Genomic DNA, 18837 nt, shown 5'->3' with positions numbered 1-18837 from the left:
GGGGTGTTATGTTGCGATGACTGAATGAGTAGGTGGGTAGGGGTGTTATGTTGCGATGACTGAATGAGTAAGTGAGTAGGGGTGTTTTTCTAGGGGGATACTGTCCTCTGGTCTACTACCTGTGCTATAGAACTGTGCCGTGCAACTTTTAGGTTTGACAAGTCATTGAATGTGTACTAACACACTGCTGGATTTTGTGCTACTGTTTAGTGTTTGTTTAATGGACAGTTTCCTGTGTACTAACATGCTGTTGGATAGTCCACAAGTGTAGTAGAATGAGTGTTAATTAGGTTTTGTGTTCAAATTTAGTGTTTTGGACAGTTTCCTGTGTATTAACATGTTGCTTGACGGTGTTGGGGTAGAGTAGGATGAGTGATACGCAGATTTAGTGTTCAGTGTCTCCGCTGTACTACTCACATACTGCTTGATGGTGTTGGGGTGGTCGAAGCCCAGCACTCTCTCACTGATCACCACCACCCTCAGCTGAACACTACGAGCCTGGAGGTGGCGGGGCAGAGCAGAGAATTATGGGTAGAATATCAACCAATCATAACACAGTATGTTTACTGACACACTCACACACTCTCTCTCACACACACACACACACATACCTACCACTGCTGTGAGCACATGCAAACACACAGAAATACATCACACACACACTTGTATGGACAAATAAATACATGGAAATTAAACATATTGCAAGGATATCACATACACACATGGACACACACACACACACGCACACACACACACACACACACACACACACACACACACAACCACACACCTCTGCAGGACGGCCCTGTAGGTAGGCTGCTTTGGCCAGAAGGCTGAGGCAGCTACATGCCTCGGGGTGAAGGTCATCACACACACGTCCAAACAGATAGGCCGCCTCCTTCAGCTGCTCATAAGCCCTGTCCAACTGGCCTGAGGACACAAACACACACACACACGCTTCAGAACGAGAACACTCCATAACACAGATTTCAGATAAAGTACACAGAGAACACAAAAGAGAGAATGGCCACAATAGACAGAACACACCAGAGAAAGAGAGAGAGAGAGAGAGGAAGAGACCACACACACACAAAAGACAAATAAATGAGAGATAGAGTGACAGAAAGAGACAGCGAAAAATAAGACAAGAGAGAGATATGGTATAATGCAGACTCAGAGAGAGAGAGATCACATCTCTTTGATAAGGGGTCAACATATGAATCTCATTCCCAGTGCTCATTCAATCACACGGATAGACTCACCCTTCTGCAGGTAACCCTGGGCCGCATGGAACATCCGTGAGGCATCCTGGGTAGTCATGGTGAGGTGCTTCACCACAGGTAGGATGTTGTACACGTCGTCGGGCCCGATGGGCGCCTTGTTACGGTTGTCGAGGATGTAGTCTCTCAGTCTGAGCTGTGACACAGGAAAACAAAAACAGCAAAGGACATAAAACACAACGTCCTCCAGGAGGTTATTATAGTTTATCTATCATCATATGATATATCATATGTCCCTGTCACTGTACTTCCAAAAGTCCATAATGTATAATGAATTATATTCAATAACAGGAGATTACATTCAGTGTTGAATAGTAAGGATGCCATACAAGAAGAAGGGAACAGCCAAATTATACAACATCCAATTCTTTCCCAAATATTGGCTTGAGATTTGTATGGCTACAAGCTATTCTCTCAACAATATTATGCTCAGTTTCAGTAAATTCAGTCATTTGATTGTGTTCAGCTGCTTTGCTTTTAGTTCCTAAATTGATCAGTGGGATTCAACACACTCACCTGTATGCCAGTCTTTAGACAAAACTCCCTCAGTAGAGACATCTTCTGCACTCCATAGTGCTCCACCAGGTGGTCAGCGCTGGTACTGCAACAACATTCAGGAATAAGTCAATGTTATTGAGCAAATTAGTCTGAGCTCACCCTCCTATTTCAGACTTCTATTCAAATTCCTCCCTCCACTCTCAACAGAGGGGTATTATAGGCAGCCCTGTACGTCTCAATTTCATTAACAGGCAAGTGGATAAATCCAATACTGATCGGCAATGGTGATTTAGAGTGGTTTAATTGCAAGTTACATAATTAAAAAACTGCAACATGCAGACAATAACAACAACAATATTACAAAGAGTATCTGGTTTATTGTTCTAGAGTCTTGAAATTACTAACTGTACACCTGTAAAAGGAAGTGCACAGTGAACACGAACTCTTCTGTCAACAGCCCAAGAAGAATACAATGCTGAAATGTGACTATGTCTGTGACTATGTATTGTGGAGCAATATTCAATGTGTTTGGACCAGTAGTTCTCCACTGAAGATAAACCTTAAAACTGGTGTGAACAGGTATGTGTCTTTTCCTTTTCTATGCTGGAACATATTATGGTTGTGTGCTAATGGGTGAATGATATATGCTAGTTTAATATCTCACCCCAGTCCTTCTGTGAGACCGTAGGTCACTTTGGCATCCTGACCAATCAGGCTCCACAGCTCGTTCCCGCTGAACACGCTCCAGGCCATGCTGTCGGAAGCCCCTCCCCCTCCACGCCCACGTCTCCTGGAACGTTTCTTTGGCTCCTCCCCAGGAGAGGCGGGGTTATGGTGAGGCACCAGTAGACAGCAGAGGAAATGACTGACAGCTGCAGACAGACTAGACACCTCTACTGGCTGAAGAGGAGAGAATAAGAGAGAACCAGGAAAGACAAAATGGCAGACTTATTTACATCGAAATCGCTTCATCAAAGATTCAACAGATTAAGCATTTCAACACCTAAACCTTGGCAGTATGAAACAATTAAATGCAGACAATTAATATAAACTTATTGGCAAGCTAGTTTGTAGACAGCGTTATGTAGTATGTTACGGTGCAATATACCCAAACTCTACCTGTAAGAAGTTGTTGAAGATTCTTTTGGCTGAACGCAATACAATCTCGCTGTATGCCAATCTCTGAAAAAGTGGAGTGAATAGAATATCAGTTATAGTTCCGGATATTCACCCAGAGTGAAATGACAGATGCTGACTGGTGGTTAAATTAGACCTACTGTTATGTGCCGAAGACGATCCTTGTCTTCTGATTGGCTGATGGCTGTGGTCAGCTGACCCAGGTACCGCAGGTTGATTCCTCTTTCATGCAGGACATGGCAGAGAGCGGCGCCATCTATGGGCATCTCTCGGCAGTGCAAACAGTCTTCCAACTACACACACAAACATATCAAATCCTATTTTTCATACAAGGATGTTGTCATAACATATTATAGTAAACCTGCATGACACATGTTATTAATGTAGTATAGTAGTATACGTACTTAACTCGCATTTACAGTAGTTACATTCCTGCTCTTTTATTGATTTATTATGTAAAGTAGTATTTATTGTTACACTAGGTCTCGTAGCTTGATTGTTCTCTCCTTTGTACGTCGCTTTGGATAAAAGTGTCTGCTAAATGACTAAATGTAAATGTGTAAATGTATATAGTTGTGCAGCATGAACCATATGGAAGATTCATCATGACGATAATAGATACCATGCATCATAAAAGTAAAACTGTAATGTGAGTGGAGGCAGTAAAGGTCTCAGATTTAATGTAGGTAAACTGAACCCCTAATGGGCAGTGTGGACAGTCCTTAGCACTGCAGGGCAGCTCTTATGTGCTGGATGTGTGGATAGGCTCATTTAAGTAGAACAGTGAGTGTCAGCTCACCAGTGCTGGTATTTGGTGTGTCAGAATGAATGAGCCTGCTTCCCTCAGTAATGTCTTCTGGTGCTGGATCACTGCAGTTTCAGAGCTAGGGAACTCGACTCCTACACACACACACACACACACACACACACACACACACACACACACACACACACACACACACACACAGGGAATGTAAAGTACCATGGGGCATTAACAGTAATATCTATTGTGAACGGATACATCTGCAATACAAGAGGTAATTAGGGGGGCTGAAGTGTGGTAAAGTGGCAGAACCCATACCTGGGGTGAAAACATTGGGGTTCAAGCGCATCTCAAAGATGATGTCACTGATGGAGCCCACATCTCTACATGCCCCTCTCACTGCCTCTGCCCCTCGTGGATCACCTGTGAAATACACACACACACACACACACACACACACACACACACACACACACACACACACACCACACACACACACACACACACACCCACAGACACACACACATGTTGGCATTATTGCAATGATAATTACTGTGTTACACTTTACTTGTTGGCATTATTGCAATGTAACGAGGGTTGAGTAAAATAAAATGATTTAGCAATGAAACTTGTTTGCCTCTTACCGTCTTTCACACACTCTTCCACCCCACCGTTCTCTTCCATCCTTTCTCTGACTCGCTGTGTGAACTGGGTGTTTCTGAGCGAGAAGAGGAAAGGAGTATCACGTGAAGTATCACACACACACACACACACACACACACACATATATAAACATACAGGAAAGCTTATACAAATACATACAATTTTAATTCATGAAGGCCAAAACATCTATATAAATGCAAAGTGGTGTACATACACACATAAGCGTAGACTTGCATATACATTCACACACACACTCACTTGTTCTGTATGAAGGCTTTGACCAGCTCGAGGCGCAGGCGGCAGAGTCCGTGAGGGAACCCGGGTGTCTCCTTAAGGTCAGAGTTCACCACTGCCTCCTCCCCCTCCACCTGCCCCATGCCCTCGGCCTTGCCTTCTTCACTCTTCTCCTCCTCCGCACGCTGGTAGTTGGCATCTGCGGGCATGGTACGGAAGACATCCAGCACATAGTAGCGCCCGTCCGCACCCAGAAGCCCCTGGGCATCCACAGAGGTGAAGAGGGGCACCTGATGGCCGGCGGGGCCCACCACAGCGTGCCTCTGCAGGGATAGGCCCTTGGCCGACTGAGCCAGGAGCTCCAGCAGCTTCCTGCGGTGCGGGTTCTCCATGGGCCCCGCGGTGTAGCCGTACAGGAGGCCACGGGGGGCCCCGGCCTCTGAGCCCTGCAGGCCGGGGGCAAGGGCCTGCGCGGAGAGACGCACCCCGCGGTAGTCCACAACCGCGGTGGGGAGCGTGTGGAGACCCTGGAGCTCCCCCTCCAGCTGGCTGTAGGTCTGGACAGACAGCAAGGGATGCTTGTTAGGCATTTAGAGCAGGACAGATGGATGGATTCACATGTGTGTGCATGAATGGGTAAATGGCTGGATTGAAGAGTGGGTGTATTTATGTACACATATAGTATATATAATGGGAGGGAAGACATTTACATCAGGGGATTATGTGGATTAAAACTAATGAGTGAATGTATGCAGTAATGAATAAGCAATCGCATGAATGGAAATGTAAGTATTTTTTACTCATTTGAAACAAATCACATTTAGCATATCATAGAGAAAACTGCATTATAGAAGTGGCATCTACAAAACGCTTTACACTTAAAATTGTATGTACTCCCAAAAACTGAAAGGATACAACATGAGTATACAAATATGCCTCATAATATAACTATGGACATAAAAAGATAATTGATCCTTCTTGTCAGATTATAAAGGTCACAAGTTATGGACATCGCAGCAACATAGGTCATGGAGGTCAAAGGTCAATGGTACCTGAACAGCCCTGAGCTCCAGACGCTGGGCAGCCCTCTTGCCTCTCTCCCCGCCAGGAGAGTACCGGCTGCCCCGCCCTGGCTCAGAAACACACCACTCCACAAGAAGGCTGGGTCATCCATAGCACCATTGATTGGCTCCACACAGCCATCAATCACAGTCTCCGCCCCCTGTGTGGCTGCCCATACAAAGGCGCTGTTGACCTGGATGGGTGGAGACAAGAGGAAGTAAAAGGTGACTAAGGGATTGAGTAACTGTCTGAGAGGTCAAAAGATTGACAGACAGGACGTTAATGACAGGAACAAGGGAAAAGCAAGAAAGAAAGAAAGAAAGAAAGAAAGAAAGAGAGAGAGAGAGAGAGAGAGAGAGAGTGAGTGAGTAAGTGAGTGAGTGAGTGAGTGAGTGAGTGAGAGAGTGAGAGAGTGAGAGAGTGAGTGAGTGAGTGAGTGAGTGAGAGAGAGAGAGAGAGAGAGGGGAACATTGGCAGGAAAGTGCAATTTGACTGATAAAACATTAAACTTTCACACAATATGCTGCATTACTAGTGCTGAAGATGTTGTCTTTAATGCCATTGCCTCATCCACATGATAGCAGCTCTAGGATGGGTGTGGAGATCACTTTGGGTGGGTTTAATGTGAATCATCTTGGAATGTTGGGAAAAGCCCTTTTCTCAAGATATGTCCAGTTGTGTGTGTGTGTGTGTGTGTGTGTGTGTGTGTGTGTGTGTGTGTGTGTGTGTGTGTGTGTGTGTGTGCGTCTGTGTGTGTGTGTGTGTGTGTGTGTGTGTGTGTGTGTGTGTGTATGTACCTGTTGAATGGCTCTGTCTCTCTGCAGTCTCTCCTCCAGGGTCTTGTGTGGCAGATCTCTGGCTGCCTGCAGTTCCTCATTCCAGTCTGGAGTCTGAGAAACAACAAAAGACGTTTACATACACACATACACACACACACAGAGAGAGAGAGAGAGAAATGTACACACACAGACTTACATACACAATTACATATGCAAACATACACTCACATAAACACTTACATATGCACACACACACACGTTCACATACACATCCACAGACACACACACACACATACACAATAACATATGCACACACACACACACACACACACACACACACACACACACACACACACAGTTACATATGCAGACACACACACGTGCACACAATTACATATGCACACACACACACACACACACACACACACACACACACACACACACACACACACACACACACACACACTCTGGGCTGATGTGTTGCTGTATAGCCAGTGGGCTGCTGTGGGTATGTCTGTGGGAGTGTGTAGCAGAGGCAGGTCCCAGCCAGCTCAACACCCGGTACAGAGAGGCCAACGCCTCTTCAGATGAACGCTGCTTTCTGTGACATATTCATAAACACACATAGATTTTTCACATTGTAAATGTCACACTGCACACCAATTAATACAAGATGATGCTTCATTAACCGAATGTAAGTTATATACTATCCAACAGAACAGTGCAGATATCATAAAGTACTATGACTTGATAGAGAGTTTGTGGAAGTACATTTAAGATTCTGATTGAACTATTGTGTCTGTGTGTGTGTGTCTGTGTGTGTGTGTGTGTGTGTGTGTGTGTGTGTGTGTGTGTGTGTGTGTGTACCTGTTTCTCAGTGCAGTGAGGTTCTGTTTGAACTCCGGGCTGATTTGACTCAGCAGGTCAGAGAGGCAGTGGCAGACAGCACTGGAGGGGGCGGGGCGAGGGTCAAACACCTCAGCTGTAGACCTGCACAAACAACCAATCAGAAACCTCGCTCAGAATGCACCTGACCCTGTCAGCCAATGAAACACTTAACAAGACATATGCAACACAGACCCAAGATTACATACATAGTTAAAATATTAGTTGTTCTTGGTGATAAGAAAATATTAAAGATAATTTATTTCATGCATGTATAACTGCTATAATGCATGATTACTCATTTACATTACACATTTACATTTAGTGATTTAGCAGACGCTTTTATCCAAAGCGACGTACAAAGGAGAGAACAATCAAGCTACGAACAATAGAGACCTAGTGTAACAATAAATACTACTTAACATAAGAAGAAAAAAAGTGCAGGAATGTAAGTGTGAGTTACTCACAGCACACATGAAAACATGTCAGGGATCATTAGTCATCGGTGTCAATGCTTAGTCATAATCTTAATGCTGATCTGGGAGTCTTGCTTTGAACTGAGATTATAGGTTCTATAGGTTCTATCAGGTAGGTTCTGCTCACCTGTTAAGGAAGAAGCCACGGGGACAGGAGGTGATGTCAAAGTGCCGCCCCTCCCGCGTGTGCACACTGATGTACAGGAAGTCACCCTGAAGTTTCCTGGGGCCGGGGGGCGGGTTCCAACAGCTGAGTGACAGGTCCAACAGACAGGTCGGAACCTGAGGGGAAATTATCATCACCATCATCATCATCATCATCATCAAGACTTCATAATTACTGCCTCTCCACCATTACCATCACCATCTTCACCATCATCATCAATTTATCATTTATCATAATGCCACAACCACCACTTCCACCATCATGCTTGCCTACAGAGTGCTTGCTGGTTCTGCTCCCACCTACTTAAATGCTCTTGTAAGGGCAAATGTTACACCCAGGACGCTTCGCCCGTCTAGTGAGCGTCGGTTGGCACTGCTGTCTGTGCAAGCACGGCATTCCAGACTATTCTCATTTGTAGTTCCTCATTGGTGGAACGAACTGCCTAGTACTACCAGAGCAGGGGCGTCCCTCTCTACCTTCAAGAAGCTTTTGAAGACCCAACTCTTCAGAGAGCACCTCCCTTCCTAACTAGCACCTTGACTAGCGCTTAACTTGCACTTCAGCAGTTACATTCCTGCACTTCTTTTCCTTTCTAGGTCGTTTTTTATTTCTTATGTAAAGTAGTATTTATTGTTACACCAGGTTCTTTTATTGCTCTTAGCTTGACTGTTCTCTCCCTTGTACGTCGCTTTGGACAAAAGCGTCTGCTAAATGACTAAATGTAAATGTAATCATCAAGGTTGTCATCCATATAATTTTCTTCATCATCAGTCTGAAAACCATGTGTGTATGTAAAATAATTTACCTCTTTGTATTTATCTGTGTGTTCATGTGTGTATGCTACTGTATTTTCCTCACTGTGTTTTTGTGCGTGTGCCTGTGTGTGAGTGTGTGCCTGTGTGTGTAATGTGGTACTCACCTCGCTGTGTGGGTCTGCGGGCAGCAGAGTGGCCAGAGGGGGGAGCTCTGTAGCTCCAGGTAGGATGTACTCTGGAGGGGGGTCTCCTGGCCGGGCTGGTCTGTCTTGGTGTTGCTGGCCGAGCGCTTTAGACTCTTAGAGGAGTGGCCAGCAGGGGGGCATCTGAGTAACAGCAGGTTGACACCACAATAATCAACACTGATTCAGTCATGTCATTACACGTGATTTGCTCATCTGCTTAGTCTAGTTAACTTAACTAGTCCCTTCTGATCAAAGATTAGTATTAGTATTTATTTCTCAGTAGTTAGCATTTAGTATCTATTTATTAGAAGTAAGTATTTATTTCTAACCAGTTAAAATCATACCATTTACTTTCACACTTATATCACTTATATTCAGCATTTATATCCGAAGTGACTTACAATACAGATATCTCAATACAATCTCTTTCTAGAAAACCTATGCTTTACAAGCTGAGCTATCGGGCCATAATAATTACCAGTTAATACTGGTAACACTACATCAATTAGCAAGTTAATACTAATGGATAGCAATAGTAGTGAACACATGTTATTATTTGTTGCTACTTGATATTAATAGTTACATTATTTTTACTTAATCAGCTATAACATGTTAGCAATGTGTATGTCTACTCAACATAGTTGTTAAAACAACATTAAAATAGCAAACGTATTATTGGATGCTATTAAAAGGGATCTCATGTAGTATAGACTCTAATAAAATATGTCATCAGTACAAGGGGACCCTGGGAACAGACAGCATTACCTGGTGTTTGGTGTTAATCATTGATGAGTCTGTGAGTGAGTCATGCAGGTGTGCATGTGAACTGAGGGAGTCATGAGCAGTCATGAGGTCCTGCTGCTCTAAGAGTGAGTGTGTGTGTGTGTGTGTGTGTGTGTGTGTGTGTGTGTGTGTGTGTGTGTGTGTGTGTGTGTGTGTGTGTGTGTGTGTGTGCGTGTGTGCGTGTTTGTGTGTGTGTGTGTGTGTGTTTGAGCCTCACCTGTGGTGTGTGTGTGTGTGTGTGTGTGTGTCCTCACCTGTGGTGTGTGTGTTTGTGTGTGTGTGTGAGTGTGTGTGTCTCACCTATGATGTGTGTGTATGTGTGTGTGTGTCAGTGTATTGAGACCACTGGGGGATCCTTCGTCTCTGAGGGAGTCATGAGGTGTTGTGTGTGGTGTGGTGTGTGTGTGTTGTGTGTGTGTGTGCCTCACCTGTGGTGTGTGTGTGTGTGGTGGTGTGTTGTGTGTGTGTGCCTCACCTGTGGTGTGTGTGTGTGTGTGTGTGTGTGTGTGTGTGTGTGTGTGCCTCACCTGTGGTGTGTGTGTGAGTGTGCCTCACCTGTGGGTGTGTGTGTGTGAGTGTGTTGAGAATGCTGGGGGATCTGCCATCTCTGAGGGAGTCATGAGGTCTTCTGCTCTCAGGAGGTCCTGCACCCTTGCCAGATGAGCACGAGCAGAACGTGGAGAGTAGGGGTCTGTCACACACACACACACACACACACACACACACACACACACACACACACACACACACACAAAATATGCAAACATGAAAATGCAAACTTTGCAAAAAAATTCTAATGCCAAACAATATCTTTGTGCATTCACCCACTACACCGTCTCTCAAACACACAATGACATGTAAATGTATGCAAACATATGCCATAATGTTTAATGTGCATAAACACATAACTGATATCCCTTTGCAGTCACACAACCACATAGTTTCACACAAACACGCACACAGACACACACACACACAACACACACACACTCACTCACACACCTGAACTGCGCACACACACTCACAATCATTTTTATAATTTGTTTTCCCTTTGGAGTGACATTTCAGATTGACAAGACTGAAGGTCAACTCTTTATCTCACAAACAGACACTAAAATACTCAGACAGTTAGTCACTCACTATTTTTTTTTTTTTAAACACACATGTGAGCACATACACACACACACACACACACACACACCACACACACAAATGAAAAAACTATGAAAGTGTGGGTTGTGTTCCTGTGGTCTCGTGTGGTGAGTGACTCCGAGCAGTGACACCTGAATACTTCATGGGATTAAAGGGTAAAGAGAGGGAGCAGAGAGAGAGCAGGGAGCATAGGCGGAGATCCCGGGGGGGACGGGGGGGACGTGTCCCCCCCTACCATAAAGTTGTCCCCCCAACAATCATTTTTTTTTTTTTTTTAAATAAAAATACGACGACACAAGCGGTGCTAATTATAGACGTAAAAAATGTGTTTTTTAAGTGTTGAAAAATCATGTTCCCCCTATTCCTCAAAGTGGTTTGGTTCACATGCTGTTTCCAACGGGCAGGGCTACCGGCAGCTCCGTGTTTCAGTTAATCAGCCCAGTAGCCTACACGGTCAGATTGTCAGACTGTTTCCTCCTCTGTCCCCTGTCGCTGCCGCTATGATACACGATATGTAAAGAGATTTACCTCATTCTCGAACGCAGTAAGAACATGTAAAGAAGAAGTTTTTTTCTAAACTCCATTTACGAAGTTCCAATCGATATGCACAAGTATACATAAGTTTATTAATGGATTGGCATGACAACGTGAACGTTTGCCGATAACACACGCATGCCGGTAATTAACACAGTTAAGATAGCTAGCTAGACAGTCTAGGACACTGTCCTGTCAGGGCAGGTTCATGCTAGTTAATAAACGTAGGTCTACATCTCAGTGCCTCTTCAGATTTGTTAAATTATCTGAAGTTAAATTAATGTCATCTTTTTCTGGGGTCCATCAACTATGCTGGTAATGTAATATAGAGTGACAGTGGCATAGGAGGTAGAGAAGTTGTATTGTAATCAAAAGGTTGCTAGTTCGTTTCCCTGTTGAGCTGTTTTATAACTTATTTTGAGCATCAAGTTCTCTTGAACTTTGGACATTATTTGTCTGTGAATAGATATTTCGTGTTAGTAATTTAATGCTGTTTAGATAATTCTAAAATGACTTCGAATTTCTGTTTGTAAATGTGATAAGAGAATTCGGTATTTAGCAGTTTATGCTAGCTCTTGTGAAAGCAATTTTTTCATGTCCCCCCCCCCGGAATTACACTCTGAAATTTGACCATGTATTGTCCCCCCTACAATGAAATGGGATCTCCGCCCCTGGCAGGGAGAGAAAGAGAGAGAGAGTGGGGCTGAAGAAGAAGAGATGGGGGGACAACCGGGGAAGGAGATAAAGAAAATAAGTAATAGCAAAGGAGAGAGATAGAGGGGGAGAGGAAGAGAGAGAAACGGGGAGGGGGAGAGGAAGAGGGTGAGGGAGAAATAAAGAGAGAGAAAGGAGAGAGAGTGGGGAGACAAAGAGAGAGAGAGATAGTGGGGAGATGAAGAGAGTGAGAGAGAGATAGGAGGGAGAGAGTGGGGAGAGGGAGAGAGAGAGAGAGAGAGGGGGAGAGAGTGGAGGAGAGGGAGAGAGTGAGAGAGATATAGGAGGGAGAGAGTGGAGGAGAGGGAGAGAGAGAGAGATAGAAGGGGGAAGAAGAGAGTGGGGGAGAGGGAGAGATTGAGAGAGATATAGGAGGGAGAGAGTGGAGGAGAGGGAGAGAGTGGTGGAGAGAGTGAGAGAGATAGAAGAGGGAAAGGGAGAGAGTGGGGGAGAGGCATTTTGGCAGGTATGGTCCAGTATAATCAAAGACAATTTGCATAGTAGTGAAGCCAGTTCAACTGGTCTTCAGATGCACACACTCACACTCACACACACACACACACACACACACACACACACACACACACACACACCCAGCATGCTCGGTCGCTCAAAGAAGTGTGCTATGCTTCACTGATTAGAGCACGTCAGAGGTTTACAATAAGACACTGTGCTGCTGGGGAACATGAGCCAAAATGACTCCTTTGGAAAACATGAGTTCATCACACTAGCATGGACCTGTGTGTGTGTGCGCATGTCTGTGTGTGTTTGTGGGAGAGAGAGTGAGAAAGAGTGTGTGTGTGTGAATCATCTCACCCTCCACAAGGCGTAGTGCGGCCCCTGGTTTGAGGCCCTTCACCTGCTGCAGCTCCATCAGAGAGTCGAGAGTCACGCCTGAGAGGGCCAGAGAGAGGGAGGTGCGAGGGGCCACCTCATCACGCCCCAAAACCGCCAGCACCACGTCCTGGACCAGCCAGAACCCGTGCACCTACACATACAATCAGGCACATAATCACACGCACATACACACAATCACGTGCACAATCACGTGCACATACACACACACACAATCACAGACACATGACATACATGTAAACAAGGGAGCATGAACACTGTAAATAAGTTTGTAGTCATAGTGCAAGGGTCAGCCACAAATGAACAGCTGTCAACAGATACACATGCATTGACACACACACACATGCACACCTACACTCGCACACACACACCATTTGTTTCGCAAGTAAGTGAAAAAGAAGTGATGAGGCACTGGATAAGAGGAAGGAGGGATGGGAAAGGAGGAGAGGACTGTGTCAGCCAACACAACACAAACACACACCTACACACACATACGCACGCACACACACACACACATGCGCACACACACACACATATGCACACACACACACACATACGCACACACATACGCACACACACACACACACACACACTCACACATACACATACGCACACACACACACACACACATACACACACAAACTTCTTACCTGCAGTTCAAATGGTTCAATTCCTGGGCCCCTGGATCTTGACAGAAAATGATCCATCATCTTTCCTGTTTCACCTCGGCAGCATTCTTCCCATTAGCTGCTGCTTGCCATCTACACAAGAGACCAATGAAAGTTAAACAAGAGTTAAAATAAGGATCCTGATTCTTCACACCACACACTGAAAAAAGGAATTCTATTGAAGTCGAGGTAGAAGGCTCCGGCTAAGCATGCATGGGTTACCATACAAGGCAATAACTAAAGGAACCGGCATGTGTTTATCTTTAATCATGTGTGTTAAAGTTATGGTATCCCATGAAGATAAGGATAAAAAAGACAGTTTTGTGGCCTGAGGATTTGGGAATACATTTCCACTGTAAGACTCCTTTCATTTCAGAGCATAAAATGGACCAATAGACTGAAAGAACTCGGAGGAAGGAAAATGCTTTTGACCCTTCGCCATTAATCGCTCAGTCTTTCACACAGTGAACTGCAGAGCACTATGTCAAAAGACACACACACACACACACACACACACACACACACACACAAACATACACACACACAAACAGAACAGAACAGAACAGAAGTTTTTTCTCTCTTTCTCCCTCTTTCATCGGCTCGGCTACAGGCCAATTTTGCCAAACATTTCTGCCTGGTGAGAGTCAAACATTGAGCCGTACCCATAAAAGCATGAAGGCTTCTTTTCTCAGCATTCTTTTGGTCTGAGTCAGACAGAAGTCACACACACAGACTCTCTTTCGCTCTCTCTCTCTCTCACGCACACACACACAAATGCAGTCAAAGAGAGAGAGTGAGACCTGATTTCACCCAGCGCACATAACCCATCCTGTGCTGTAATGGACAGCCAGGAAATTCAACAGGGGAAGGAAACCGCCACAGGCAAACCAGACCAACAGGCCTGCTGTTTACCAGAGGGGTCAGAGGTCAGGAGGGACAAAGGAAAGATTGATGGGCGGATTTTTCACACACGTGTTACATGTTTGTGTGTGTGTGCTATTGCCTACCCTCATAGTCTGACAAATCACGGTTAAATATCAACCATTAATAAGAAACAAAAACTAAATAAAATGAATGAATGAATTATTCCATTATTTGGTAGAGAGCTATGCATCCCTGTCAAGTCTCGTGTTTTAGCCACGAGACTCTCGGACTTTCAACATTTCTCGTGTTTGCACGGATTTCAATCACTGACCTCACGGATTTCAGTCATGTTAACTCGACAACTATGTCTATGATCTTATTGTTTTGAAAAGAAGTGACCAAGTCGCAGATCTAACCCCAATTCAAACTGTTCTTCCATGTGTTTCTGTTTGGTCTACATTATGACCTACATCTCACCAACGGCCTTCTCATCACAACCAGCTTTGTCACACAAACACATCTGTGTCAAGGCCCCTATTTACTATGTGTGTCTTGATTCGCCTTTCTGTTACATGCTGATATGCAAATGGTGAACACAAAAGCAGGAGAGCCCCTCTTGCTCAGCTGATACCTGAAGCCTCAGAGGGGTCTTTTAAACCACAGCAGTCAACTGGAGTGACCTGATTCTGTTCATCAGATAGGGCAAGCCTGGCCTAGATCACAGCAGCTCTGGAAATGGGTCTGGAACTGCTCTGGAAATGTTCTGGCCCTCATTCGCTGCAGAGGCAGTTACCCTCTGGAGGGAGAACACATAGGCTGTGGACAGAAGTTTACATATCTTCACTCAGATCTACCAGTTAACATACTGTATCTTCACTTATCTATACTCACTCAGATACTGACTGTGAGACAAAAGTTAGAGCGAGAGTTAGTTAGCCATCCAATCCAGTAAGAGTCAATAAACTGTCCATTCCAGACCATAATCTATGGACAGGAGTTCAGATCTTCACTTAGACAGCATGAGACTGGAACAGGTCTGTCAGTGACATTGTGTGGTTTCACTCCACTGGGGAGTTGGCCGCCTAATCTGTGGACAAGATTAATATCCGCACACAGAAAGCATCTACAACCGGGAAGGGTCTGGCTCAAGGTTGGCTTGACCCAGAGTAAGTTGGGCAGTCTGTTCCAAATCTTGGAATCTGTTCCAAACTGTAAACAGGGCTAATATCTTCACTGAGATAGCGTCTGAAGCGAAGAAGGGTCTACCTCTAGGTTCGGTGGTTAGTTAGTTAGCTGTCCATTCCAAAGCGTTAACTGTAGACATGGTTTATATCCTAACTCAGATAGCATATGACACTGTAGCTAATCTGGCACTAGGTTCATCCAGGAATTGAATTAGCTCATCCAGGAATTGAATTAGCTGTCTGTTCCAAAGAATAAACTGTAGACATGGCTGGCTAGTATCCTAACCCAGATAGTATTAACATACTCTGAGTTTAGAGTAAGATTTCATTAGCTGTCCAGTCCAAACCATAACCAGTGAACAGACAGCACCTCAGTCTTCGTAATCTCTCATATCTGGGCGAGTCCAGGGCTGGAGCTGGCACCACATTAGCCTGTCACTCAGGACTAAAAGTTGAAGCTTGAATCCCCTAGAGCAGTGGTTCCCAAACTTTGTACAGTCCCGTACCCCTTCAGACATTTAATCTCCAGCTGCGTCCCCCCCCCCCCCTCCCCGTTGAAAAAAAAAAGTTTGATTGATGGCTTAAAGGTTGAGGTTGATTGATGGCTTAAAATGAGTGAATAATATGTGCCATAAGTGACCCAAACCTTCTAAGGTTGTTGTTTGCCAGCCATCAACAGAACAGAAGACTAAAAAAACATTATTTGCAGGCGATTGGGAAGATGAGCGAATTCATTTGACAGGCTACGGAGGTCTGTGTTGAATAGGGGGAGTGGCCGGAGCGGAGTTCAGCACAGACGTGACATTTTCTCAGTGGTTTTGTTTTCTAATTAATGCTTGTTCATCGTTGCGATCGTTGTTGTGTTTATAAGAAAGAAATACAGCCTTGCAGGAAAAAATACAGGGGAATTTGGGCGATTTTGATGCACTAAATGATGTTTCCGTCTGAAAGTTGCAAATTCTGTTTCAAACGGTACATTCTGCGAATTCCGTCCGTTTTCTGTTATCGCGGAAATTTTCTCCCCGCTTACCCCCTGAACCACTTCGCGTACCCCTGGGGGTACGCGTACCCCAGTTTGGGAACCGATGCCCTAGAGCAAGCACTGAGGTGGGGAAATGAAAAAACTCCCTTTTAACTGGAAGAAAACTTGAGCAGAACCTCAGCTCAAAGGGGGGGACCCATCTGCTTGGCACAGCTGGATAGAGAGCTAGAAAGGGGAGAAAAGAGATGAATTCATACATGGATCAGAGGATAGAACATATTAGTGTAACCACAGCCAGCAAATCCCACTCCCACTCCCCGACGCGACAGACACCGGCACCCATGGGTTCCGGCCCCCAGAATCAGCTCCAGATCTGGACCCAATCTGAGGTGGATCAGGTCTGAGATCAGCGGCTGCTTATGCAGGCCACGTGACCCTGAATGAAACCGTTAAAGGGTTATTTGTGTGTGAACCATTGTGAGAAAGTTCACTGTTGACGAGTCAATGGCACTGGTTTCATGTCAGTTTGAGGATGATTAGCAGGCAAATGTCTTTTTTGCAGTAGCTTAATTGCATCTCCAGAGGAATTCACAAACATAGCCAAGAAAACAAACTTCTGTCCCCATTTGTTCTTTGCAGCTGTCAGTGGAAGACTATCTAGTGGGAGAGAATAGAGGACTTTCTCAAGTTACTAATGACTTACTTCAGCAGCCAGAGAGACAGAAAGGGAGCGAGTTTTTTTCCAAGTAAAAGCAAGACTCCACTTGTGTTTCCTTGAGCTACGCTAGTTCCTACACTGCAGGAGCCTGTCCAAACATACACACACAGAGACGCACACACACACCCTCGGCATGCTGAAGCACTCATTCAGCCACACACCCTCTGGCAGAATGCTAAAACTCTCTCTCTCTCTCTTTATCCCACACACACACACAAAATGAGGGTTGGTGATTTCACTCTTAGTAGCCCAACCCTCTTTTGGCAGAAGCAGAGGAGGAGGAACACAAACTGTCAGAGACGGAGCCACTGATTGGCTAACACTTTTACAAAGAGGGAAGCTCATTGGCGTGGACTCTGGTGCACTGCATTGTGCATTGTTATAACGGGCTTTGCCAGCTCACTGCTCTAAATACATTTAATTTGTACCACAATAAATAATTTAAAGTATTCAGGCTAATAGAACTTTAACTATCAGAAACTTAGGCAATACTTTACACAAAATGAAATCATAAATAATAACAGCTGAACCTTTTCCCACCACAGGTAACCACAAGGACGTAGAAACTACAACAGGTGACGACAGTGTGCTTGTTGAGGATGCCATTTTCTTGCCCTATCTTGCCCTCACCATGTGTGTGATGTGGTCTGTCAGCAGGCATAGCGGAGGCTCTTAGTGCATCTCCTTAGGGTGGGCAGGCTTATCTGAGAGGGGACTGGATAAATGTACTACACCTACTTCCACTGATTTCGTCAATGGTGGTGTCTAGTCTTTACAGGATTGACAGGTGTGGGAGGACGAAGTGCTCTTTCAAGGGAAGCACCCATGTCCTCAGTCATGCTGGCCATACACAGCATAGCTGGCTGGGCCCTCTCCTGTTCTGGTCTATAAAACACACACACACACACACACACACACACACACACACACACACGTACCAACATACACACAGCTTGGAAAAGATGGAAAGAGCTTGTATGCACATCTCACCCTATAGTGTGTTCAGAAGCAGGGTGAAGGCATGGAAGTGAGAGAAGAAAGTTTAATTACACACATGCACAGACACACACACACACACACACACAGAGACACACACACACACACACACACACACACACATGCACAAACACACACGCACAAACACACACATGCACATACCTTTACAAACTAAACGAAGAGAAGAACAGAGAGCATGTGTCGGCACACACAGACACACACACACACACACACACACACACACACACACACACATGAATCACATCAACAGAGTTGTTTCTGATAGTCAGGCCTGTTCCAGGTTGGAACCATGTGTTGTTTCCAATAGACCAATTTGAACTGAAATGCTGAGGAACACAATACAGTTTTCATGCAACTTCATACTACCCAGTGTCTGTTTAACACCCAAGAATGTGTGTGGGGGGGGGAGTATGCACATCTGCATAGGAATACTTTGGCTAATATGTAGCATGTGTTAATCTCTACCATGTGCCTCACGCTGGT

At 44.9% G+C, this 18837-nt stretch overlaps 1 protein-coding gene across 1 annotated transcript; it reads right to left on the bottom strand.

The window, feature by feature from the left end:
• Positions 1-52: 52 nt before the first annotated feature.
• LOC122130663 (clustered mitochondria protein homolog) lies at positions 53-13684 on the bottom strand. The gene is made up of 19 exons (XM_042705382.1): positions 13572-13684; positions 12883-13054; positions 10269-10357; positions 8863-8994; positions 7905-8059; positions 7284-7406; positions 6881-7017; positions 5628-5704; positions 4600-5132; positions 4323-4396; positions 3997-4101; positions 3715-3815; positions 3056-3208; positions 2898-2960; positions 2443-2678; positions 1797-1881; positions 1263-1416; positions 791-930; positions 53-498 (listed from the first exon to the last, which is right to left on the bottom strand). Exons 1-19 carry the CDS (start codon positions 13629-13631, stop codon positions 283-285), a joined length of 2805 nt encoding a protein of 934 aa, XP_042561316.1. The 5' UTR covers positions 13632-13684; the 3' UTR covers positions 53-282.
• Between the last annotated feature and the right edge of the window lie 5153 nt (positions 13685-18837).

The sequence above is a fragment of the Clupea harengus genome, unplaced genomic scaffold, assembly GCF_900700415.2.
Source record: "Clupea harengus unplaced genomic scaffold, Ch_v2.0.2, whole genome shotgun sequence".
NCBI lineage: Eukaryota > Metazoa > Chordata > Actinopteri > Clupeiformes > Clupeidae > Clupea > Clupea harengus.
This window is presented reverse-complemented; position numbering and strand designations above follow the sequence as displayed.

What these genes read in the sequence shown, in the direction of transcription:
- LOC122130663 (XM_042705382.1), bottom strand. Translation starts at nt 13,631, where the DNA reads ATGATGGATCATTTTCTGTCAAGATCCAGGGGCCCAGGAATTGAACCA. An exon ending in CCGCAGACCCACACAGCGAG is followed by an intron (nt 8,060 to 8,862) that starts GTGAGTACCACA and finishes ATTTCCCCTCAG; the next exon opens with GTTCCGACCTGTCTGTTGGA. An exon ending in GTCTAAAGACTGGCATACAG is followed by an intron (nt 1,417 to 1,796) that starts GTGAGTGTGTTG and finishes CCTGTGTCACAG; the next exon opens with CTCAGACTGAGAGACTACAT.